This window comes from Sminthopsis crassicaudata, chromosome 1 (assembly GCF_048593235.1).
Source record: "Sminthopsis crassicaudata isolate SCR6 chromosome 1, ASM4859323v1, whole genome shotgun sequence".
Classification (NCBI taxonomy): Eukaryota; Metazoa; Chordata; class Mammalia; order Dasyuromorphia; family Dasyuridae; genus Sminthopsis; species Sminthopsis crassicaudata.
In genome coordinates, this window is record NC_133617.1 from 730,867,763 (window position 1) to 730,894,943 (window position 27,181).

The 27,181-nt window shown below is 39.4% G+C and overlaps 1 protein-coding gene across 3 annotated transcripts in view; it reads left to right on the top strand.

The window, feature by feature from the left end:
- ADAMTS9 (ADAM metallopeptidase with thrombospondin type 1 motif 9) overlaps positions 1-24,315 on the top strand; it is a 183,595-nt gene extending 159,280 nt beyond the window's left edge. For all 3 annotated transcript variants that reach the window (XM_074284175.1, XM_074284176.1, XM_074284177.1), the window contains 9 exons: positions 2,062-2,256; positions 4,377-4,509; positions 6,332-6,426; positions 6,884-6,978; positions 7,071-7,204; positions 9,258-9,349; positions 14,431-14,535; positions 20,972-21,066; positions 22,741-24,315. In XM_074284175.1, the coding sequence (XP_074140276.1) occupies positions 2,062-2,256; positions 4,377-4,509; positions 6,332-6,426; positions 6,884-6,978; positions 7,071-7,204; positions 9,258-9,349; positions 14,431-14,535; positions 20,972-21,061 (939 nt within the window). In that variant the 3' untranslated portion in view covers positions 21,062-21,066; positions 22,741-24,315. The remainder of the gene's footprint in view (positions 1-2,061; positions 2,257-4,376; positions 4,510-6,331; positions 6,427-6,883; positions 6,979-7,070; positions 7,205-9,257; positions 9,350-14,430; positions 14,536-20,971; positions 21,067-22,740) is intronic.
- The last annotated feature ends 2,866 nt before the right edge of the window (positions 24,316-27,181 follow it).

Here is a 27,181-nt window from a genome sequence, read left to right on the forward strand (position 1 = left end):
CTGTCCAGAACTGAAATAATATTCTAGATGTGGTCTCACCGGGGCAGAATCCAGCAGTTAATGTTAATCCTAATCCTGTTATTCTTCATACAGCCAACACTTTTCTTTTATTGATCTCTACCCAATTCCACCTTATTTAGAATCAGGAAATCTAGCTTTAAAGCCTATCTCTGCTACTAACTCATTTTGTCCCTTTAGCAAGTACTTTTTATTGACCTCTGTAGACTTCAGTTTCCTTATCTGTAAAATGCAGGGCTTGGACTAGATAGTCTGGGAGATCTCTTCCAGCTCAAAATCCTTGCTGCTTTTTTCAGGCCAGTTTCCTCATCTCTAAAAATGAAGGAGATTACCTAGACGGTCCCTGGTCCCTGTCTGCTCTCACGTTGGAGGGTTTTAGGAGTCCAGTTTCTAGAACACTGGCCAGGGGTGCTAGATATTGGACTTTATTAGACTTAACAAGCTCTGCCTCTGCCGTGTATTTTCCCTGCACTTTGCTGCCATCCAGGGGAAAAGATGAGTGATGCTTCTGTATCTAAAACACTTGAGCTTTAAAATAACTCTGTTTCCAGCCCCAAATATATATTACACAGACGCATACAAATATCACTTACACACATATTGCATACCTGTATATACACCTACATAAACACACATATATTCATATCTATACACATATGGATACATACACATATGTACATATATCCACATGTGTGAACATCATATGTCTATATATACTCCTATAAACCCACATGGACATATTCCCATGTGTACATACATATGCACTAATGTGTACACACACACACACACACACACACACACACACACACTACCACCACGATTTCAAGCAGTCAGCATCCTCAGCCTTGCAGTTAGCAGATACTGAGCGAGATGTCTCTCCTGGTTTCCTAGGAAGCCATTTGTTGAATGGAACAGTGGCTGATATTTATATAGCATCTTATGTATAGTATCTCATTTGACCCACAAATGGGAAGTAGGAGTCATAATGCCATTAGAATGGAAACTTCTTGGAGATCTGTTTGTCCTTTGTTAACCCTAGACCTTAATGGGATGATGGGCAAATTATGAATAAATGGATGAGTGAGTGAAGGAACGAAAAGGAGTTTATTAAAACTTAGTAGAAGGAAAACATTGAGTTAGGTCCTGAGGATACAAATGGACATCGAAGTTGGTTCCTGTTTTCATGGAGTTCAGTCTGATGTGAGCTTGTTGATTAATTGATCCCCATTTTGCAGATGAGGAAATTGAAGCCTCAAAGAGGATGTCATTCAAAGTCATATAACTAATAAATGGTAGAAGAAAGGAAGGGTGGAAGTGAGGGAGAGAGAGACAAAGGAAGAAAGGAAGGAAGGAAGGAAGGAAGGAAGGAAGGAAGGAAGGAAGGAAGGAAGGAAGGAAGGAAGGAAGGGGAATGAGGGAGGAATGAGGGAAGGAGAGTGGAAAGGAAGGAAAAGAGGGAGGGAAACAGGGAGTGAGGGAGGAAAGAAGGAAATGAGGAAGGAAGGAAGGAAGGAAGGGGGGAGGAAGGATAGAAGGAAGGAAGGTGAGGAAAGGAGGAAGGAAAGAATAAAGGAAAGAAGGAAGGAAGAGGAGGGAGGGAAAGAGAAAAGGAGGGAAGAAATAACAAATGGAGAGAAAAAGGAGGGATCCTTAATTAAAACATACAACTGATTAAGCTGAATAAAAGAAATAGACCAGAGAAGATCCTAATTCCTAAATTGTTTACTTCTTTTAAAATTCTCCTCCACTATGGTTACAGTTGTGCAGCCCTGGACCATAGTAGACCCCAAAATGCCTGTGGATTGACTATTTATTTCTGGGGATGTCTGAGGAGGCTTGGAGAAGCAGCTTCTCTCCTCCTTGGAAAGTGGAGTGTGTGACTCCCCCCAAGTGGGGGATCCTAGTCACTGCTGGCAGTGAATCCATCCAAGCAATTGTGTGAACTTGCTTGTCTCTCTGGGATCACCAGGTCAGTGGCAGCAGCGAGGTTAAAGGCCCACTGGAAGCTGCTTTGGGTCATTTCTTGAACCTTTCTCTCCACAGTGCTCGGTGACTTGTGGCAAGGGTTATAAACAAAGGCTAGTTTCATGTAGTGAGATCTACACCGGGAAAGATCATTACGAATATGGCTACCAGAACACCATCAACTGCCCGGGCACCCAGCCTCCCAGCATCCATCCCTGCTTCCTGCGGGAGTGCCCTGTCTCAGCCACCTGGCGAGTTGGAAATTGGGGAAGCGTAAGTAGATGATTGAGTGATGTTTCTCTGATAAATGGATGTGGAAGGAGCTCTGGGGGAGCCAGGCAGCCATTCTCTTCTCAGCATCGCTCCCATTAACACGTCCAAGGGTGACCTCCTTCAACAGCAGGGGCTGTAAGGTTGGAATGAACTGATGAGACAAGACTGACACCGTCCCAGCCTTCCCCAAATGCTCTTTCACTCTCCCCGACCGGCTTCTTCAACTGATGTACTTGGGAGAAAGAAATCAAAGAATGGCAATAATAAGAAAATTCTGGGGGAGTTTTAAAATGGCCTCAAGGTGTTGCCTGTGACATCACGGCAACAGACCTAACTCCAAAACTCCTTTTGTCCATTTTAGATTTGTGGGGACCTGAATGGAAGTGGTTGGAACCCAGCAGAGAAAGGAGGGGAAATGGAAGGAAGTAGAGTAGGGGGTAGGGAGAGAAGGACAGGATGAGGGTGATTTCAGAGGAAATATAAAGGGAAGACTCTCTGCTTGCTTCTCTTTTCTTAATACATTGTTTGATTTGGTTTTAAAGATGTTTCTTCTGTGCTTAAAAGCTTATTGATAAATAGAGCAATCTGAACTTGGTTTTGGGGCTTCATGATATTTATTCCTATGAATATGAGCACAAATTCCCAAGCATGGGAAGAAAGTGATTTAGTGACAAGATCATACTGGCTTTGGAGTCCAGAAGCCCTGAGTTCATGTTCTGGCTCCGAAGGAGATTGGCTGTGTGATCTTGGTCAAGTCACTTAAGGTCCCAGTGCCTCAGGACTCTCAGATATAGAGAAACTGAATATTGGATACTAGCTAAATCAAACCCACATCCAAAAGAAATTCAGTCTGGTCCCAGGGAGGCTGGCTTCTGGAGTCTAGGGACTTGTGGCCATCTCTCCATCCTCCTTTTCTGATCACTGGGCCCCAAACTCCATCATTAGAGATGCATTGCTTTTAGCCTATAGGGGACTTGAAACCTCATATCAAAATGCCAGTACCTGGGGGATGGACACGATACACCTTGCATGAGATCAGGTTCCCTTTCAACCATCACTAGCTGAGGGCGAGGTCCAATGAACATGGAACACAGTCTAGTTTGGGAGGCAGAGTGGATTTAGGATGGAGGTCACCAGGAATATCAGGAGAGAGGAGAAAGTAAGAGGGCACCCCCTTCTCTTTTGCCTCAAATTGGCTCTGACTGAACCATATCAGATTCTTCTCTGAACCATTTTCTATTAAATACCTTAGAAAAGTATCCTTAAACACTAAGATCACGTTATATTGGTGTAAAGACCCACAGAAGCATGGAAGGACTTTTCTAGCCATCTTGTGGATACAACTTTAGGAAAGTTTTAGCTAAGGTAGGGCAATGAGGGTTTTGCCCCAGTGCAACAAAAATTATAGGCACTGTGGCATTTGCAAAACACCTTATCTTATTTGATCCTCCCACCAACCCTGTGAGGTAGGTTGCTATTATTATCCTCATTTTGCAGATGAGTAAACTGAGGATGAGAGAAGTTTGGTAAGTTACATAAGCTCACCCAGCTAGTAAGTATCTAAGACAAGATTTGAATTTGTTTTCCTGACTTCAGGTCCAACATGCTATCTAATATTCCACCTAACTTCCCCAAAATATAACGAGTAAATTCCTTCCTCAATGAGGAACAGGTCTATTAATTAACTAATTACCACCCCACTTAGCTGAATTTATATTAGTTCTTTTTTTAATTATTTTATGCCATAGATGTCTTGAAGGCAAGTTTTAGACTAGTTTATTCCCCTGGTCTCTCTAGGAAACAAAATGCTTGGTTATGGTTCTGAACTTGAGGAAAATGCATTTAGATTAATTGGGAAACTAGAGGTCCATGGGAGAGATCATGGGGATTTCCCGGTGGTCAGTCTGCTCTTGTTCTCTGAATATCCCTCGGGGAATGAGCGGGCTCATGCCCTTTGGGATGTGGTCTATTCCTAGCTTCAGAGTATTTACTTCTCTGGAGTATCCAGGGATGATTTAGTGGGTAGGGGTCCTCTCCAGTTCTGCCAGCTCATCTCACTGGGGTAGGAGGAAAGGGGGAGCACCTCAAGGCTGCCCGGCTGACCAAGGTTTGATTTCTAGTGCTCGGTGACTTGTGGAGCTGGCGTGATGCATCGCTCAGTGCAGTGCTTAACAAATGATGACCAGCCAAGCAGTCTATGCCCCATTGAGTTAAAACCTGAAGAAAGAAGAACCTGCCACAATAGCCATAACTGTAAGTTTGCCAGCTGGAAGAGATTGTTCTTTGTCGAGTGAAATAGCTTTCTCTCACCCCCACCTCCCGCTGGCTTGGGAGGACGTTGACTTCTTAGAAATTACACCATCCACTAAAATATGTTCAGGTGGACAGTGTCATTTGTCCTGCAAATAAATAAAGCCATGACTTTTTCCATGAAGACTCCCAGCAGTCTTCCCTTACCCAATAATCTATCCATCAATTAGCCAATCAATAAATGAGCCCCTACTATGTGCCAGGCACTGTAATAGAAAGAGCAATATGAAGACAAATAATAGATAATCTATACTCTCAAAGAGCTTCAGATTGCCTTATGTTGATTATTTGTGTGTCAGGGAGAGGGGGAAGAAAGAGAGGGAAAGAGCAACTGAGGCGCCATGTTGCTTTTTCCAAAATACTGTGAATATAGTGCCCAGATATAACTGCTATTTACACTAGCCATATATAAGAGAGGAACAACCACCCCCCAAAAAAGTTTCATAGAGCTTTAGTCTTAAGTAAATTTCTTTGGTCATTCAGAAGCAAAGATATTCCCTTTATCCACCCTCTTCACATCAAGATTCCCTAGAGGCTTTCTCCTAGTGGGTCTTGAATCACTTGGACTCTTGGTTAAATTCTTTGCCTCTTCAGGGACCCTCTCACCCTTCTTCACCTCAGGGTCTTCCTCTGGGTTTTTCCTCACCAGGTTTCCTTTACCCTTTTCCCCAGGTGTGTGCGTGTGTGCGTGTGTCTGTGTGTGTCCATGTGTTCTGCCATCTCATGTGCCTTGTTAGCCAAAGGTTCCATGACATCTTCAATCTACTTAATGGGATTTTTCAGTGGCAAGCAATGTGGTCATTTCCTGCCTGCCTCAGAACAGATGGGAGAGGAAGGAAACAAACATTGATTACATACCTACTATGTGCTAGACATTGTATTGAACATGATAATTCCCGAAAGAAGTGTTCAAGAACCTGTTTTTGATTTTGACTTCCTATTGCCCAGTACCTAGATTGTGCCTTGCATGTAGTAGCTGATTAATAATTGTTTACTGCATTTAACTGAATAGTTAAACTTTCAATGAGAGAGGAACATTTTCTCTTGCAGAGAAGGAAGTTTAAGATTAAATCTTTCCATGCTAGTAGCTGGATCACATTTTACTTTCAAATGGAATAGGAAAATGTAGCCTAAATGATGTCGACTGTGGGATATCAGCCTTGTATAAGAATTATTGATGTATTTAAATCACTTGTCTTCCCTATTACTTTCCAAGCTTCTTGAGGTCAGGGACCCAGCATCCTAACACAGGGGAAGGGTTCAGATCTCTATCCTGAGACTCAGCATCTCTATGCTTGGTCTACTCTCTTTGGACAGCAGTGTCTTCCCCTGTAAAATGAATAGACTGGAGTGTCTGATATGTTACCCCCCTCCCCAAATCTATCATGATATTGTTGTTATATATTTACCTCTATCTCGTGTAGTACATTGCACAATAAATATTTGTCAAATTGGGATAAATAGACAGGCTAACTGGTTCAGTGGAAGGAACATTGGGTTTGGAGTCACATAATCTGGGCAAATCTTACTTTGCTACTTTCAACCTGATGAACCTTGGGTAGATAACACCACATTCTTGGGCCTGTGTTTTCTCATCTGCAAAAGAAATAGGCTGAATTAGATGATTCTGAGGACCCCGTCTTCTCTAGATGAATGGGTGGATGGATGGATGATTGATTGAATGAATGAATGAATGACAAAAACATTTATTAAGGGCTTACTATATACAAAGTAATCTATGAACATTATAATTTTCCTCCCCCAGGTGAGTTGCCCAGAAACTGCAAAGAGATGAAAAGGCTGAAAGGTGTCATGGAAGATGGGGAGTATTATCTCACAATCACTGGAAGGATTCTCAAGGTGAATTTCAAGCTATTGATAAAATATTTTACCTTCTTTAATTTCTTTTAATTGTTTATTTGCCCCTTTTGATTTTGGATTGAGGTACTGTTCCCCCAGTTGTGATAGTTTCAGGGGGTATACATGTGTATGAAAGAGGAGGAGGAGAGGAGAGAGAGAAGGTTGGAGAAAGGGAGATGGAAAGAAAGGAAGAATGAGAGAGAGAGAGAGGGAGAAAGAGAGAGAGACAGAGAGGGGGGAAGGAGGGAGGGGGGAGAAAAGAGAAAGAAGAAGGAGGAGAAAGAAAAAAGGAGGAAGAAGAGAGAGAGATAGAAGGAGAGAGGAAAAAGAGACTGAGATAAATCGACAGCAAAACATATCATTTGCTATGTGCCAAGCACCCTGCTAAGTTCTGTGGGAGCTACATATCCAAGCTAACGCCTGCCCTCAAGGAGCTGCCATTCTGTCTGTCTTCCAGGTCTTCTGTGCTGGCATGCAGTCCGACAAGCCCAAAGAATACATTACTCTTGTCAGTAGCGACTCCGAGAACTTCTCAGAGGTTTACGGGCACAGGTGAGCGAAGCATGGACCCTGCCTTCCAGATTCTACATAGTATATGCAGAAAATTTCCCCCCATTAATAGAAAAAACTCTCTTTGGCTTTAGGCTCCACAATCCCACTGAATGCCCTTACAACGGGAGCCGGCGAGAAGATTGCCACTGTCGGAAAGATTATACGGCAGCCGGGTTTTCCTCCTTCCGAAAAGTCAGGCTGGATCTGACCACTATGCAAATAATAAGTGAGTTACTATGGGGCAATAGAGTGTAGGGTGAGGGTGAAAGGGCAGGGAGAGATCAAAATGCTCGTTTTTCACATTCATCAAGACAACATGGTGGAGAGTCTTGAGTGTTGGGCATGGAATCAGAAAGAAATGGGTTCAAGTTCTTCTGACATTTATTGTGACTCTGGGAAAGTCACTTAAACCTGCTGACTTGTTTCCTCATCAGAAAGAAATGGCAAATCACTCTGGTATCTTTGCCAAGAAAATCCCAAACGATATCACAGAGAGTCAGACACAACTTAAAATGACTGAACAAATCTCTGTACAAGCTGTTTCTCCCCTATAAGATAAAAGCTCCTTAAAGGCCAGGCCTGTTTTATCTTTATCTTTCTATCCCTGTTGCCTGGCACAGGGCCTGGCACATAGTGACTGACTATATAATTAATAGATATATGGTCAATCGAAGTATAGGCCTAGATGGTTGTTCTCTGCATTAATGAAGAGCATTTCTCTCCCAAGGAGTTCCTTGCACTGCCCCCCTATTCACAGATTTTTCTTTATTTGCTTATTAGTCACTTTATAAAAAAAGGAAATAGAATTATGATTTTCACCTAGTTTGTCCATGATCAGATTTAACTCTGACCGGGACTATCTTTGGTTAGTTTTTCAGCCATCCAGGGATATTAATCAAAGTAACAGCTGAGGGCAGCAAAAGGACCTAAACATGTTGCAGTGAATAGAGGAAAAACAGAATCATGAATAATTAATTTTTCCTCATTATATCTGACAGAGTATATTGGATTACTTTGCCCTTGAGGTAGACTGAACTTGATTTGCCCTAAAGATTAAAAAAAAAAATTAGGCATCATCCAGACTCCTCCTGACTTTAAGAAGCTAGTGTTGCAATCTTTGTATTGGCAGAAAGAAAAAGAAAGAAACAGAGAGGCAGAGATGGAGAGATGTAAAGAGAGAGACAGAAACAAGAGAGGGGGAAATGAGAGGTAAAAGAGAAAAAAATGGATATAAGGAAAGATTAGAAAAGAAGAAAGAGCAAAAAAAGAAAGAGAAGGAAAGAAAAGAGAAAGTTAAGAGCAAGGAAGAGAAGTAAAGGAAGAAAGAAGGAAAAAATAAGAGAAAATAAGAGAGAAAAAGTAAAGAAAGAGAAAGAGTGATAAAGGAAGAGGAAGGAAAGAAAAAAAGAAAGGAAAGAATTCTTACCATTCTGCCTTCAGAGAATTCATGCAACCATGCTCCACATCTGTACAGATGTTTCTTCTTTTTGAAGTATGACATGGTTTTCCATTGGTGCTGGGCATCTAAAGCTGTTTTCAGTGTCTTTTCTGGTGACCCATAGAAATAATCAGGCAGAGAGGGTGAGGAAACTGTGCCCAAATGGAGCTGTGCTCCTGGATTGTCTCAAGAAGACTTTTCTTAGTCTGCCATGTTCAGGTTCAAAGCCAAGCTCAGAAACTCCAGCACAGATTCCTAGCACATCAGCCAGCTTGGAGTTGTCTTGTTATGCTGACTGGAGGAAAACTTTCTAAGTTGCCATTAACAATTTCAAGATGCGTAGTCTCATTGCCTTGTGTTTGGGCAGCGATAGCTCATAAGTTATTAGAGTAGGTTATGCATAAAACTTAGAAGAACAAAAATCTCTCAAGTAGCTGGAAATCATTTTTCAGAGCTGCTGTTTTTTCCCCTTTGCTCTAATTCTCATATTTTTTCCCCCTGTTCTGGGATTCCTGGAATATCCAATTATCTTCTGTTTAGATTGAGTATTTTGACAAATTTTTTGATGTAAGAATCAATGTTTTGGTTTATACATTGAGTTGAAAAAAAAAAAGTCAGTTCTAGGAGTTCACTGGCCCACCAAAGTAAACACACATCTGGAGGAGCTCAAATCACATGCTGAATTATTTCTTTTTCTCCCATTTTTCCCCTTGCTACCCCTTGGTCTTTTGTTCTCTCTCGCAATTCTCGCCCCATCTCCTGCCAATTCCTTTCTCTTTTCATTTCTCCTTTGTTTCTCCAATTCAACTCTCTCCTTATCCTGCCACTGAACCTCCCATAGCCACAGACTTGCAGTTTGCACGGACACACGATGGACGTCCCGTTCCTTTTGCCACTGCTGGAGATTGCTACAGTGCTGCAAAGTGCCCACAGGTATGTCCGAGTCCCTCTCGCCCTGACTGCCAATATTAAAATGAAATAGAGAATCAATCCTGTAATCCAAAAGCCTCCCCAAGCTACACTTGTGCTTTCTGACAGCCAGAACCATCTCTAAAGTTAGGGCATCAAGTCAATCGCCCCTTGGCCATCTGATTTAGAAGGCTGGGATTCAGTTTTCAGTGTGTGTGTGTGTGTGTGTGTGTGTGTGTGTGTGTGTGTGTGTGTGTATAACTCAAGGGACGTGACTCAGCCATTTCATCCACCAAAATCTAAAATTCCCATGGAGGGCTTCTCTTCAGTCCTACTTTATGATCCCTGACAAAGTAGCTCAGCTAAAATCCTTTCTTTATCTTTTAAAAAAATTAGAAATTTCCTTGTTTCTTTCTCGAAAAAAATGTTGTTAAAGTCTCTTTGGTGTCAACAAGACATGAAAAGAATGAGGTTATTGGTCTCAACAAGAAATGGGGCCTTCATATGCCTTGGGCCTTCAAAGAGTGGACTCCCTACAAGCCAAAGGACCTTTTCCTACCCAAGATACCCAAAGACAAAAAAGTATTCTCCTTCTAACTTTCTTTCTCAGGCCAACTTTAAACAAGTGCTGTCAAACACCCAAGGAGAGTAAAATGAGAGCTTTTTAGAGGGAAAAAAAAATAACAATGGAAAATTGGGCTTTTCATAAGGAAGCCAGGCCTGCTGAGTGGAGAAACTTTCAAAGTTCAGGTTCTAGAACATTTGGATAACTTCAATATTCCAATGATCTTTCTTTTTTTTTTTTTTCTTTTTTTCTTTTTTCTGAGGCTGGGGTTAAGTGACTTGCCCAGGGTCACACAGATAGGACGTGTTAATTAAGTGTCTGAGACCAGATTTGAACTCAGGTCCTCCTGAATTCAGGGCTGGTGCTCTATCCACTGCACCATCTAGCTGCCCCTGCCCCCATTGATCTTTCCATTGGTTTGGACCCTCTCTCAGGCATTCTTAATGTGATTTTTCTTTTTTTTTGCTCCCAAAATAACAATAATAGCTACCTTTTAAGCATCGTACACCTTTTCTTGTTTAACAATAATAATGACTAACATTTATATACAAGGCAACTATTTGGTAGACTCCCTGTGTGCCTGGCCCTGGGCTAAATACTGGGCATATAGAGTAAGCAAAAACATAGTCCTGCCCTTGGGAAGTTCGTATTGTAATGGAGAAGTGAGACCACATGGACATAATTAGGTACATAGAAAATATATGGAGATGAGATGGAAACTCCTCTCCTTGGAAAGGCCCTGGAAGTTAGACCACAAAGAGTTCTTGAAAAAGATAATCCCTAGTTTTAGATAAATAAAGATAGAAATTTTTCATGAATTTGTGGGCAAAAGGTTCCTAGATTTGGAACTGAAGGAGACTTTACAACATATATAGTCCAATCTTCTCATTTTACATATGTGGAAACTGAGTCATAACTAGAACTGAGACCTGCCCAAGATCCTTAGGTTGCAGGGTTCAAACCAGGCCTCCGGAGGCCAAATACAGCTTTCTTTCCACTGACTTCACTGAGAGCTAAAGTTGGCGATTATATTTGGAATGGTGTTTAAAGCTCTTATTAACAGTCCAGTGGAACTGAGCACAAATAAACCTGGCGTTGGAGGATCTAGGTTTTCCATCCATTTGTGCCATGATGACATTTGGGAAGGGACCCTTCCTGCTTGCACAGCCTGGCCAGTCGTCAGAAAGAGCGCTTACTCTGGAGACGGTTCCTAGCAGATGTGACCTCGTTTTAAAGAGCCATGGCTGGCCTAAGCCTGGGCCGCTCTCACTGCCTTCTGCTGTGCTTCTGCATGTCCCTGATGTGGGTGACCCACTTTCAGCTGCCCTGGCCATTTAAAGACCTCAGCAGAATGCCAGAGGCTGACCCAAGCACTTGTAAAACAGATGCCCTGTAGACACAGTCTCCACAAACAGATAGCGCCAGAATCAGAGAGCTAGGTCAGAACTGAGAAATTGTAGAGTCATTCTACAGATAGAGAAACTGAGGCCCACAAAGGGAGCAAAGAGTACTGCTAACCCAATTCCCTCATTTAGAAATGGCTTTTAGATCTGGAAAGGGCCATCTAGCTCAGGGGATCTTAACCCAAGGCTGGTGAATTTGTTTCTCTGACATTTTTTTTCCCTAATTGATTTCAATGTAACCAGTTACCTTTATGAATCATATGTGTTTTATATATTTAACAACATGATTCTGAGAAGGGTCCCTAGGGTTCCCCAGACTGTGCGTGGAATCCATGACACACTAAAGGTGAAGAACTCCTGGTCTGGTCCTCATTGGCCTGGTGCGGTCATGGCAGCAAATAACTACAATTTATGTGAAAGGATTACATGGAATCTGGGCTGGAGCCTGGAGGTCAAACTCACAACCCAAAACCTTCTGAAGTGTCACCCAAACCACATGAAAAGATATTGAACAAATGGAAAGACAAATCCAATAAAACAATTACTCTGTGGCCCTAGGGATCCTTATGGATGGATGAGCAGCCCCCGTTTCTGCTTGAGTTGGATCTTGAAGACTAGATGGTCTATGAAGTCCCTTTAGGCTGTACATTGATGATAAAATCCAGCCAAAATATGAATTCAGATCCCCCGACTCTAGAGCACTTTCCACTACTTCATCTTGCCTCGAGAATGAGATGAATTAAAATATATCCCTTCAAATGAGTCAAGCTTATCTGGGCCTAAGCTTTTTCCCCCTTCTTTAAGAGGATAAATGTCCTTGCTCCATGATATATCTACCACATTCCACGCCCTCAATCTGGAGGTTTATAAAGTGGGGTCCCCAATCTGCTGATGAGAAGCCATCCCGGAAGGACAGCAGCTTGAGCTCATTCAAGGTCATTGGCCTTTAGAAGGAAGTTACCAGTTCCTTTGGGTCATTTAGAACTGTCTACATGGCAGGAGAGTTAGGCAAGGGGAAAACAGGCTAAGCTTCAAAATCTAGAAGGCTTTGGGCAGCAGATGGGATTTCAAACCCTGAATCAGAAAATGTTAGTTTAGATCTACTGTGCTAGGACATTGGTTTGTACCAAGAGGAAGAGAAATAGTCTTGCTGTCAGGGTAATTAGTGACATCCTAGCAAGGAAAAAAAGTGAATAAAAGAAACTATTTTAATAGATTGATAGATGAACGGATAGATAAGTAGGTAGATAAATAAATGATAGATGGGTGTGTAGATAGATAACAGACAGATGAATAGACATATAGATAAGTAGATAGATAAATAAATGATAGATGAATATATAGATAAATATGATAAATGAATAAATGATAGTAGATGGACAGATGGATGGATATATAGATAAATGGATAGACATATAGGTAAGTTGGTAGATAAATAAATGATAGATGGACAGATAGATGTATATATGAATATATAGATAAGTAGGTAGATAAATAGATGATAGATAAGAGATAGATAAACAGAGATGGATGAGTAGATGAATATATAAATAGAGGATGATAGATGATGGATGAATGGATAGATTTAGATGTGTCTATATACTATCTGCCATTTTAAAAGTTATATAGAGTTGTACATATAAAAGAATTTATATTTAAATATCCGCACATAATCCTTATACAATACTGGATTTTCCATTATTACTGGTTGAGATGTTTTTAAAGTAATTACCAAAATTTGGTTAACAATTAAACGCCTGCTTTTTATAAGACATTGGATTAGATGTTGTGGATCCCAAGAAAAAAGTTAATATTATATATTTCATTTGGAACAAGCTACTTTTGACAAAGCCATAGTCTTTGGTGAGGCTCCAGGCACAGTGGCAATTCAGCGGATTGAATCTGGAGTCAGGAGGACTGGTGTACTAATCAGCTCACTCTGGACAGGATTGTTTCCTCATCTCTAAGATGGAGATAACAGTCCCCATGGGGTAGCTAGGCGGTGCAGTGGATAGAGAAGCCTCTCTGGAATCAGGGAGACCTGGCTAAATCCAGCCTCAGACCTGACTTTTGTTAGATGTGTGACTCTGGACAAATTGCTTAATTCTGATTGGCTTGCCAAAAAAAAAAAAAAAAAAATAGCACAGCCTCCTGCTCCTCCAGAGTAGCTGTGAAGATCATGTGAGAAAATGTAGGTAAAGTACTTGGAAAACCCTAATAGCCCTTTAGTAGATACTACCCTCATGACTGTAGGCAACGCTCAGTTTCCTCATTTTGTAAAATGAGGAGGCAGGCCTGGATCTAAGGCTCCCTATATCTATCATCCTAAGAATTCCTTGATGGATCATAGAAGAAGTGAAAAAGAATGTTGTTTGGCTTAGAAAAAGCAGGGAGCATGCTGGGGAGAAAGGCTCCAGGGACCAGATGGCAAGAGTTTAAACCTCAGTTCTGCCACTTGGGACTTGTATGCACCCTTTTGCTGTGAAGTGATGGGTTGGCCTTTGACCTCTAAGGTCACCCCCACCCCAGGCCTATACTCTCTGACCTTATAGGAGATCCCGACAGAGAGCTGCTGCACATTCCAAGGGGGCTTGGAGGAAATGGGGTAGATCCAATTTCCATAATAGTGAATTCCTTTGGGCATCTAGCCTATGCTGAGTGGGCTGAGGGTGCCCTCTGCTGGTCATCTGCAAGAAAGCACTTCTTCCTGCTGGCTGCCTTGGGGAAGCAAGCACTGGGATTTGCTGAGATTGGTCCAGGGCAGACCACCCCATGACAGGATCCCAAAGAATGGGAAGCTTCAGCAGCAAGATCACCCTAGAATAATCGAAATGGCCATTCGCTCTTGTCATTCCCGAAGGGGTCCAAATCCTCATGTAGCAAATGCAGTGTGGTATAGGGAGCATGTATTAGTCTTAGTCTCGGTTTCCTGATCTGGGCTCAAATCCAACCTCCATCCCTTATTACTTCTGTAAGCTTGGGTGAGTTGCCTAAGCTCCTCATTTGTAAAATGAGTGGGGCGGACTGGGTGGTCTGTGTCTACACCCCTCTGATCCCTGCTCCATCCAGCCTCATCTCCTTCTGCGGAGCTGGGAAGTCAGGTTGAACTGAGAATTTTCTTTGGCCATCTGTTTCAGGGACGCTTCAGCATCAATCTTTATGGAACTGGCCTGTCGTTAACAGATGCATCCAGATGGGTTTCACAAGGGAACTATGCTGTCTCTGAAATTAAAAAGTCACCGGTAAGCACCCCCTCCCCCACCTCAGCACCACACCACACATATATATGCACACACACACAAACACATACACAAACACACACACACATTCATCCATAACTATGTCATTGCTTTGATAGCATAAAGTGTGTCTCCCCCCCACCCCCAACCCCGCACATTACCTTTCAAACTATTTTGCAGAAGGCTGAGAAGAGATTTTGATAATTAAATCAAGTGCAAAGCACTAACTGGTGTCCCCCTCCCATCTCCTAATCAAGCTTCTCCTGTGGTAAATTCTTCAATGAGATGTGAACAACCTTGGGTAATTAGGGGAGCTGCTTAACCATGAAGCTAAAAGCAGGAAATAGCCCACAACCCAGACATGGCGGTAATTAGCAGGATGGAGTTCTGCTTTTGTGAACATTGGTAAAATAAAGTAATGAAAAAAAGGAACAAAAATGGGGTGTCAGGCTTCTTAGTGCCTGGATGCTGACAGGTGAGGTTTTCCAGGGATGCCAAATACAAAAGAACCGATGCTTTCAAGTGGACAAATTGCTTTACTGCGGTCTCTCATAAAGTATCTGGCATATAGTAGGCACTTAATAAGTGCTTCTTAGTTCCAAGATTCTTTCATTGAAGCCTCACAACCACCCTGTGAGATCAGTATTATGGCTATTTTTATGACCATTTTACCAATGAGGAAACTAAGATTGAGTGTGATTAAGCGGTACTGGAGATGGCATTTGAAACTAATTCCATCTTTCTATAGTTTGTGCTATAGCATTATAGGGGCTAGACTTAAATTCCAAAGGACCACAGAGAACATCTGGTCCAGTCCCTCACTCTATGAAGATGAAAATCCCAAGGATCATTATTTACCCAAGATCACACAGAGTAAATGATAGGCGGGATTTGAATTCAGATCCTTTATCTCTAAAATCAATAGTTTTTTCATTTTTCCCAGTCTCCTCCAAACCTGTGGGAATTTAGGTGTCATAGTGGTTAGAATATATGATTTAGAGTCAAGAAGACAAGTTCAAATCTTCTGTTGGCCCCATACTAGCTCTGTGACTCTGGGGAAATTACACAACTGTCTTGCCTCAATTTTCTTATCAATAAAGGGGTAATAATAACAGCAGTTTGTTATGAGAATAAAATGAGATCACATTTAAATCATTTTTCAAACCTTCATGCTCTAAGTGAATGTTAGCTGTAATTATAATTAATCATTATTTTTGCAGGGTAGTTGTTACAGTTGTAGATTTTGTGTGCCATTTTTTCCCCTGAGTCTTTTAGCCTGATATTGTAATGAATATTTCCTTCTTTGTTAAATTCAGGAAATTTTTGGGAAAGTAGAGAGGATTATGGCAGGAACCAGAACTTGTTATAGAAAAAGAAAGGAAATTTGTGTCCCTCATCTCATCCAAAAATCTATGACCATATCTCCTATACTGATGTTTTTTTATACTTTTTGAGTCAGGGAAAGTTGAGGGGAGAAGTGCAATCAAGGCATTGGAGACAGCTTAGAAATGGAAAATAAAATTCTGTGAGTAAAGAGTAGAGTTTGGGCAGATCATATAGTGTATGCTGGGATATTACATGCAATGAGACTCAAAAGTTAAATTAAGAATGGCTTATAAAGAGCTGTGAAAACCAAGCAGAAGAGTTTACATTTTATCCTAGATGCAATAGGGAGCCACAGCAATTTATTGAGTAAGACAGTAACATTGTCAGATTGGTACTTAAGGAAAATTATATTAGCATTATATGGAGGTTGAATTGCAGGGAGAAAGATTGGGGTCATATATGAGAGATCTAGGAAAGGTAAACTTAAGACTTGGCAGTTAATTGAATATGTGGGATGAATGAGAGAGAATAATCAAAATATTCATGTTTGCTCATCATGTATCATCCCATTGTCCTTTTGATGACCTTTAACTTTAATTTTTAAGAAACTCAGATTTTACAATTCAGACCCACAGAGTGATGATAATGGTAATATTTATACAGCACTTAATATTATCTTATTTGATTTTCACAACAACCTTGTAAAATAGGTGCTATTATTAAACCCATTTTCCAGATGAGACTGAGAAAGGTTGGTTCTCTAGATCACATCTATAATAAATATGAGACAGGATTCAAATTCTTATTTTCCTTTCTCTCAGTCTAACACACTAGCTACTTACCAAAAATATATAGATAGGACAAACATGGATTTCTGTTTCATTGAGCAACTTGGAGTCATTTAAAAACACTGAACAGTTTCCAAAGTATGTACTAACCTGCTCTCCTCCTTCCTTCATTCTGGATCCAGTTCATTGTCCCTTTGCTGGCCAGGATATAGGTACCAGTGGCTTAACTCGATGGACTTTCCATCCAACTGCATATCATAATCTAGACAGTGCTTATTCTCTATCCATGGGATTTTCCTGTGTATATAATTAAGAAGAATTAGTTTAAGTGATAAGAGCTCTCAGCTAAAAATTCACATTTTTAAATTTTTAGGTTTTATTTTACAAACTAAAATCCACTGTCCTTTCAATTTATTTCCCTATTGAAATAGAAAAGAAACAAAACTCCTGTTATAAGCACATATAGTTGTGCAAAACAGTTTTCCCCATTGGCCACGTCCAACATTCACTATGTCTCAATCTGCCTTCTGAATCTCTCATGTTTCATCATGAGTCATTCATGATAAACAACTTCACTGAAATTGTTCGGTTTTTACAATATTATTGTTATTGTAAAAAAAAAAACTGTTCTTCTGAGACTACTTTCTTCACTTTGTATCAGTTTATACTAGTATCAGATTTATCTGAAACTACCCCCTTCATCATTTTTATAGCACAATAGTATTCCAGAACATTGAAATTCCATAACTTGTTAAAACCCCAGTAGATGGACACCCTCGCAATTTCTCATTCTTTTCCACCACCAAAAAAAGCTTCTATAAATATTTTTGCACATATATATAAATATATATATATATATATATATTATTCTTCAATCTCTTTGGAGTATGTACTCAGTAGTGACATAACTGAGTCAAAAGAAATACATGGTGTGATAGCTTTTTGGCCATTGTTCCAGATTGCTTTTCGGAAAAGCTAGACACATTGATAACTCTGTCAACATTGAATTTATAGATTGGTTTTCCTAGAGCCCTCCCAGCATTTGTCCTTTTTTTGGTTAACTTTGTCAATCTGATAGTTGTGAGGTAATACTCCAAAGTTATTTTAATTGGAATATTAGTGACTTAATTTTTTTTAAATAAGGCTATTTATAGTTTGAATTTCTTCCTTTGAAATTTTTTCCAAATCCTTTGATCATTTCCCAAATGGGAAGTAGCTCTTGTTCTTATAAAACTGAATCAGTTTCTGATATATTTTAAAAATAAGAACTTTATCAGAAAAACTTGCTATGAAGATTTTTATCCATTTACCTGCTTCACCTAATTTTAGCTGCATTTGTTTTATTTGTGCAAAAAAAAACCTTTTTAAATTTCTACAATAAAAACTCCATTTTATCTTCTATGATTCTCTTTATATCTTGTCTCTATCCATAAATCTGCTAGTTGATTTTTTTTCTTGATCATCTAATTTTTTTAGTAATTTATTTTTAAGTCATATACCCATTTGGAACTTATCTGAATATATGATGTGAAATGTTGATCAATGCCTAGTTTTTGCCAAACTGCTTTCTAGTTTTCCCAACTATTTTGTCAAATAGTGAATTCTTGCGTGAATAACTGAAAACTTTGTGTTTCTCAAGCACTAGACTACTTAGTACTCATTTGATTCTGAATTTTCTCTTCTTCCTAGAAAGATAGAAGGATACACAAGCAGCTTTCTGCTCTTCAAAATAGATGACAAGACATAAGAGATAGGGTATGGCACAGTGTTGTAAAACTATTTTTCCTGTAGATCTCCCTCCGATATCATTTATGGTCTCCATTTGCTTAGCAAGTCTTTTTTTTTTCTTCCATAATTAGTGCAAAGGTATACTTGAAATCAGCCTCTTGTCTGAATTCCAAATTCAAAGAGTCCAAAATTAATAAGGCTTAGCTGAACACCACAAAAGTAAATAAATCTAAATTGACTTTGATAACTTAACTGAAACAAAAAACTTATTTAGAGCAAAGGAAATATACTAGATGCTTAGGGATGTTAAAATATCTGCCATCAAGGAATTTATATTCTATTGGAGGATAAAACATGTACAAATATGAGCAAACACAATAATCTAATGGGGAAAAAAAATCTAATGAGAATTGGCATGGGAGAGGGAGGTAATATGCCTTAGCAGAAATAGAACTAGACTTTGAACTAATGGCAGTCCATACGCCACCATGGACCTCTAGAATCAGGAGTAATTATTGCAATTCTGTGATTATGGATATATAATTAAGTGTTAAGTGGTAGGGATTACTGACTGATTAAAGTGTAGTAGACAGGGAAAGCGCCTTGGAGAAGGTGGGAATTGAATCACATACACACAGTCACCCCTTCCAGAGAATGAAATCCCTTCAATGCCTAGGGAAGGAGATTGAGGCTTAATTTAAGGACTAGAATTCTAATAATTATAGGTCTTACAAAATGGACTAAGCTCCCTTGGGAGGTATTGGTTCCCTGTCATTGGAGGTTTTCAGAGGTGACCACTTATTGACCATGTTACAAAGGAAATTTTTAATTTTACTTTGAACTCATTTAGACCTCCTCCAAAGTCTTGTCAAGCTCTAAGCTGATGTGAATTCTCTTCTAACAGTTCAAATATGACCCTTTAATATTTTTAAAACTTTTTTTAATTTATAATTTTTAACTCTCCTTTTCCCCTACCTGAAAAAGAAAAAGAAAATCCTTCTATCAAACATGCATAGTTATATGCTATAAAGCTATAAAACCACGACTCTTTGACCCAGCAATACTACTAAGTCTATATCCTAAAGAGATTAAAGAAAAAGGAAAATGACATTTATGTATGAAAATATTTATAGCAGCTCTTTTTGTGGTAGCAAAGAATTGGAAATTGAGGGGATCTCCATAAATTGGGGAATGGCTGAACAAGTTGTGGTATATGATTGTGGTGGAACATTATTGTGCTATAAGAAATGATAAGGAGAATAATGTCAGAAATGTTTGGAAAGATATTAAAGAAGGTAGGTGGTTTTTCTGAAATAATGGCTGGTCATTGCATTCATCTGAATTCTTGGGTCTTTTGAAGTTCTTTATCTCTCTAGAGTTGTTTTTATTGTGAAAATTGTTCTCCTGGTTTCTCTCACTTCACCCTGCATCAGTTCATACAAAAACTTCATAGGTTTCTCTAAAATCACCCTTCTCATCACAGATATGACCATCTGCATTCCCCTAACCTATCAGAAAATCCAGATCTCCCCCAGAAACATGGATGCCTATTTCTTCTGGCCTTCTCTTTTTGACAGGCAGGTTTGAATAGGAAAGTGAAGGTCAGCTTGGCTGTGGAAACTTGAAAAAGGAAGACCACCACCAGTATAAGGAGAACCCCATTTCTTGTTATTTTCAACTCCTAACCTCTTTATAAAATTCATAAGAACATAACTGTGGGGAAGAGGAGAGAAAGAACAAGAAAAATAGAATATTTCCTTGAAAAGCTGAAAGTCTAAAAGAACATGCACTAAAAGAGCACCTAAAAGCAATATGGTATGATGGGTAGAGTCCTGGACTTGATATCAAAAAAGTACTAGCTGTGTAACAATGGGAAAGTCATCTATCCTTAGCACCTCAGTTTCTTCACTTATAAATGGGGGATTGGACTCAAGGATGCTCTGAGATCTTAACTAGCTTTAACCCTATCATCCCCAAAGAAAGAAGAAAAAGATCATCTTAGAGGCTCCTATTTCAAAGGGAAAGAATTGGAAACTGCCCATTAATTGTAGAATGGCCAAACAAGTTAGAGTATATGGATATGATAGAATATTGTTGCGTGCTAGAATAACTAATCAGGGTGATTGTCTCAGAAAAATATGAGATTACAAAGATCAGTCTGAAGAGATGCAAAGTGAAGTGAGGAAAACCCAAAATATGTATACAATGAGAGCAATAGTGTAAAGATGATCAACCTTGAAGGATTTCATAACTGATAAATGCAATAAGCTACCACAATTCCAGATGAAACATCATCATATGTCTTAACCTGCCCCCTGAGCGTATCACCTTTCTCTCAGGAAATGGGAAGCACATTTCATGATTTCAGTGACCTGTGGGTTAAATGACTAACAAAATGACTCTTTTTACCTTTGGTTGTAGATGACTAGAATCATTGATAAAATGGGAAGTTGTTTAGCAGGGTATCTATGAGGAAGCTCTAAACTTTAAAAAAATAAAAAAGGAATCAGGGATGGTCTCTGGGCACATCCATCCCTGCACATGAGCAAACATTCTACCACCATAGCCGCTTCCTAATATGACACATCTCTTTTCAGGATGGCACCAAAGTCACTGGGAAATGTGGTGGATACTGTGGAAAATGCACACCGTCTTCTGGAACCGGCCTGGAGGTGCGAGTGCTCTGATACTGGTAGGTTATTAATGGGTCTGTCTTTGGGGATCAAAGGGGAAGGAGGAAGAGAGGGGGGAAGGGGACAATTTGGGGCAAGTACAGTCAGTAGCTGCAGCTTCTTGTTTAGTTTTGTTTTCCTTATGGTCCCTCTCTCTTCTCACTCCCCGCTCCTTCCTCATTAGGCTAAAATACCTTCTTTTCCACACCTGGGATCACTTGATTTGATTCAATTCAGTTAACATTTTTAAAATGACTATTATTATATCATGGACTTTGCTAAGCACCAGAGCTACACAAAGAGATCATGATTGCCTCAGTCCCCTTTTCAAGTTTGCATCAATTTGTATACCATTGGCCATCAGAGAAGGCAGTACGGTGTGGTAGAAGGAGCATTAGCTAGAAGACCTGAGTTCAAATCTTAACCACGCCATTACTGACTGACTTGTGTGACTTTAGGTAGCTCACCCTCTCTGGGACTCAATTTTCTCACCTGTGTGACCTTTAAGGTTGCTCTTAGCTCTAGTTCTCCCTTCCTGTGATCTATTAATTAAGGAGAAAAGGGTAACTTTTCCTTCTCCAAATGCCCTCACTCCCTCAGCCATTTGTCCCCAAGGGAGGAAAAATGAAGCTTCCTCTGATGCTTGAGAAAAATGGACAATTCAAAGAAGTAAGGTGCTGAGCTTCCCAGAGGGCCTGGCCTCCCGAACCTTAGGCTGGCTGTCAGATGGGGACAGACGTACTTGCTATCAGTGAAAGTATCAGAAAAATGCCCTAACAATGAGAGCTGAATTGGAGGGGGCTGCCTCTGGAAGGAGAGGCTCAATTGGGGGCTGAATGAGTACCTGCTAGCGATCTTTTAGAGAGAATTCATGGTCAAGGACAGCTCAGACCAGAGAGCTTCTAAGATCATGTTCCAATTCCCCTAGGTGTTGAATAACCCTGGCTCTCCTCCCAAGAGTAGGAAAGTTTTAAAAGTAGAGTAGTTGCATACTCACCAGTTAATTAAAGGAATAATGAGGGTAGCAGAACAATCTAACTTCAAATCTGACCTCGGCTCTAACTCTGGGATCCAAGACAAATCACTTCACTCTGTTTGCCTCATTTTCCACATCTGTGAAATGGGCTGGAGAAGGAAATGACAAACTACCCCAGTATTTTTGCCAAGAAAATCCCAAAGGGGATCATGAAAAATTATACAAGATTGAAACAATTCAATAACATCAATAAGAGGAAGATAATGAGAATTCCATTAGTATAGAATATTATTCAGCTAGCAACTTTAAACATATATATACAAATATTTTTATTGTTATCTATTTTATATTCTCCCCCAATTATATGTTAAAACAATTTTAAACAAACAAAAAAAAAGTTTTGAGTTCCAAATTCTACTTCTCCCTCCCTCATTCTTCCTTGAAATGGTAAACAAACTAATATAAATTATATAAATACACATATTTAAAAATAGCCTTTATTTGCTTCTGTTTCTCCTTCTTTAAAGGGAGAATAAAAATAGCATCTACCTCACAGGATATTCATGGAAATCAAATGAGATATTATTTGAAAGTGCTTTTCATATTTTAAGCGATATGTAAATGCTAACATCTGTCATCATCATTAAATTAGAAGAATTAAAAGTTTGTAAAAGATTAGCCCACGTTATTAAGAAGAACCATATTTTTTTTCTTTTAGGTGCTTTAAAAAGGATACCATTATGGGATGGATGAAGGATCATAATGCAATACCTCCACCTTAAATTTTGGGGTGTGTGTGTGTGTCTGTGTCTGTGTGTGTGCACGCATGTGTGCAATTATGTGTGTAAGTATGTGGTGTGAAGACTTAAGTGTGTGAGTTTGTATGTATGTGTGTATGTGTGTGTACATAAACATATATATATATATGTGGAATATCCTAATGATGTAAAGTTTAATATTTATGTTTAAAATTATTTATTGTGATTTAATATTTTTGTACGTAAAATGTCTCTCCTGTGGCTGCCTTTATGCTCATTTTGTCTTTTGCAGCCAGACTACTGCATTTTACGTACTCTACATCGTATGTAGTTCTGTGACAAAATGTTCCTGTAGTATTATCACGGTACATTATGGTTTACTTTCAATCTGTACATTGTTTATATTGTTACTTTTGTATTGTAATTTTTTGAAAAAGCAAAGCCACAACCCTTTTAAGGTGCTACATGAAAACACAATTTTTTTATTTTTATTTTGGATTTATTTTGCATTTTAATGGAATGGTTTCTAGGAAATTATAACAGTATCACAGAATATACAGACTGGTGTCACAAAATATACAGGTTTCTAATTATGTCAGAGTTCATGTTGAATTTCACATGCACTCTGTGAAAAGCAACTGTGATGGTGCTAATGTATATTTTCAATAATGTTTAAGATTAGAATAGAGAACATAGACCTAAAAAATGGAAGAATGGAAGGAAAACTTGAGATGGCCAAAAAAAAATTCATTTCGATAAAATCAAATGATCAAATGTTTTTTAATCCTATTGTGAATGTCTACTTTGTTTTAAGTGAGCAGAATCTCTCCTTTTTCTATCGATAATCACTCACTACTTTGCTTCTGCTCATGGTGCCTTGATTTCCCTGCAAATCAAAATGGAGGTTGATGGAGCTGCCACATTACAGAATGCCGGGAAAACAAATGTGGTCAGATGGTTTTGCCAATAGAACCTAAAAATATGAACTGATTACCAGAGTTCCCCCACTGACCACACAGGATCAGTGTCTGGTGAAAGGTAGCATGCTGAAGAACAGAACCAGCGATGTGGGTCATGTATATTGTATAGTGCCTATTTTTATTTATATCCTTACCCATATCCTGATCTTTGGGCCGCTGGATCATTGGGACCACTGCAGGTTCCATGAATGTTCTACGGGATCAGAGTTTGTTAGCAGAAAGAGGCTATCGAGTCCGAGATGATCACTTTTCATTAACAAGCTATGCAAGACTTCTCCCGGATACGGATGTGCCAAAGCCTTGGTGTCTGTCCTTCTGTATGTCCAGTCTGACCGGAAGGAAGATAATATCACCAGAGCCCTCACGCATAGAAACCTTGGGTTAAGACTTCTTTCCCTGATTCCAAGGACCAAAGAGATTAGGAAAAGTTGGACAGTTTTCTCCAAGCCCAAGAAAAACTTCAGGGAAAACTATATTCCATGTATGTATGTGTTATTTTCCATTATTAAGGCATTATTAAAACCTATTATGAATAAATACAGTGACCACATCCAACCATTTGCAACCCGTATGTTTGCTATGATCTTATTTGTGTTGCTAAGGAAATGTTTCCAGTTGTTTTTCATATTTCTCCTTTGGGATAACTTACAGATTTTTTAAAATTACATTCACTGCTATTCTAATTTGCAAGGGAGAGAAATCATCGGGCCTTTCCCTTGCTCTTCCTTTGGACATCTAATTCCAGTAGATATTTCTTCTGGACACTAGGGTTGGCTCTATATGCCAAGAGAAACTAGATTCAGAATTAAGATTTCTGCATAAGTATAAAAAATTGTCCAATGTTGGAAACAATGCTACCCTAGCAATGTTTGCCTGTGATCAATTGGGGGGGAGGGCAATTCTTAGGGGGGGGAAATCCTTGTTGATTTTCAGTGAGGTGTAATAGTAGCATAAAGCAGATACTTTGTCAAATGCTTTGCCAAAATCTAGGTAAATGTTATCTTTAGCCTTCCCTTGGCCAGTTCAGCAGGAAAGAAAGAAAAAAGGGAAGGAAGGAAGGAAGGAAGGAAGGAAGGAAGGAAGGAAGGAAGGAAGGAAGGAAGGAAGGAAGGAAGGAAGGAAGGAAGGAAGGAAGGAAGGAAGGAAGGAAGGAAGGAAGGAAGGAAGGAAGGAAGGAAGGGAAGGAGAAAGAGAAAGAGAAAAAAAGAGAGAGAAGAGAGAGGAAGGAAGAAAATCAAAGAGAGCAAAAAAGAGAAAAAAGAAAGAGAAAGAGAAAGGAAGGAATAAAAAAACAGAGTGAAAGGAAAAAAGAAGAAGATTTAAAAAATCAACAAATATTTATCAGATAACTATTATGTGCCAGGCATCGTGCTGAGAATGTTAGTGTCCCAAAGTTATCTCCCCCTGAGAGAATATAAAGATATTGGAATCACAGTTCAAATCCCATCTCCTTGGTACTACGGATGTCTATTTCTGGGTCTTTGTTCAGATCACAAATGTGGTCCCCCCCTTCCCTTAGCTCTAAAGTGCAGGAATTGAACTAGACAGCCTTTGAGGTCCTAGTAAGCCTGTCCCCATGACCTCATGCATTTAGAAAGTACAAGATCATTGCAATTATCATTATACCTTTCACCTTGACCTGAGTGCATCTCTTTTCTTTGATATTTTTGATATTTTTCTTTTTTCCCAGTGCTGCTTTAAAAGCTACCTTTTTGATGACTGTTTTCCTCATCAATATCATCCTTCTTGAAGCTTTGACAAAATCCCTGACACTCCTTAGTATAACACACTACACTTCATATTCACCGGCTCTCACTTATGTCTGTCTACACATCCTATAAAAATTCGATATTTGTGAATTCTCTCACCACTCACTGCAAACTCCCATCTTTCTTCCTCATCAGGATTGGTTTACATTGTAAAGAATTAATCTCTGGGTAAACCATATTCAGTGTAAAAATAACCAATAAAAACTGACTTTAGATGATACTTTAAACTTTGCAAAACCGAGTGCTTCCTTTGAGCCCCACAGCAATGAGGTGAAGGAAATAACTACAGATATTATAAATATTTTTCAATTGAGGAAACTGAGGCTTGGAATTTCAGTGATTTGCCTAAGATCACTCAGCTAGTCAATATTGGGTGGGATTTGAATTCAGGTCCCCAAATTCAGTTCTCTCTCTCTCTCTCTCTCTCTCTCTCTCTCTCTCTCTCTCTCTCTCTCTCTCTCTCTCTCTCTGTTTCTCTCTCTGTTTCTCTCTCTCTCTCTCTCTGTTTCTCTCTCTCTCTCTCTCTCTCTCTCTCTCTCTCTCTCTCTCTGCCTAAGTTTGTCTTTCTCTGTCTTTGTCACTTAGTCTTTCTCTCTGTCTCTCTTTGTCTCTGTCTCTCTTTATCTGTCTCTCTGTCAATTTCTCCTCTTGGCTATCTCTTTTTCTGTCTCCATCTGTCTGTCTTTGTCTTTCTGTTTCTTTTTGTCTCTATCACTCTTTCTCTGTCTCTCTGTGTGTCTGTCTCTGTCACTTTCTCCTTTCAGCTGTCTCTGTTTCTCGCTCTCTCACAATCTTTATATATCTTTGTCTCTGTCTCTCTGTCTCTTGCTACCCTCTGTTTCTATCTCTCTGTGTGTCTCTATCTCTGTGTCTATCTCTGTCTTTCTGTCTCTCCTCTCCTTTTTCTTTCTCTCACTTTCCCTTCTTTTACTTCTTTTCTCTGTGTTTCTATCTGTCTCTGTTCCTCCTTTTCTCCTGAATTTCACAAATACTAAGATGAATTTTTCCACATTCAAAATAAAACAGAAAACCAGGCTTGCACACAAAACTGAACATTTTTGCTTGGTTTAGCTTGTTTTTTAAAGTATATAAAAAGTTGAATTTGTAGTTTCCAAAGCTGTCCTATGTCTGTGCTTCTTTCTGGTACTCCAAGCCCTACATTCACCTCTCTGTACCTCACTGCCTCTTTTAATACATTAAAGCATTTATTTGTACGTGTGCCCCCATTTTGTGAATGCTATTGATATATATAAGGTTATGTGTTCGTATATATACATACACACATTTATACACACATATATATATGTATGTGTTAAAAAGGACAAAATTCGTGAGCTAAATGAGCTCTCAAAATGAGAAGTAAAAGAAGGAAAAAATGAGAGAACGAGAAAAAGGAGAGAAGAGAAAGACCAAAAGACAGAGACAGAAAAAAACACATAGAAAGAGACAGAGGGGAGCAAGAGATGGAGATTCAGAGATAAAGATACATACATTCTGTGAGAGAGTGGAAAAACAGAGACAGCTAAAAGGAGAAAGTGACAAAGACAAAATGGGCTAGGGTTGGACATGAACATAAGGTTGGAAGATGAACTTGAAATCCTACCAGCAACCCTTATTTCTATGTTTCCTCAAGCAAGTCACAACCTCCTGTG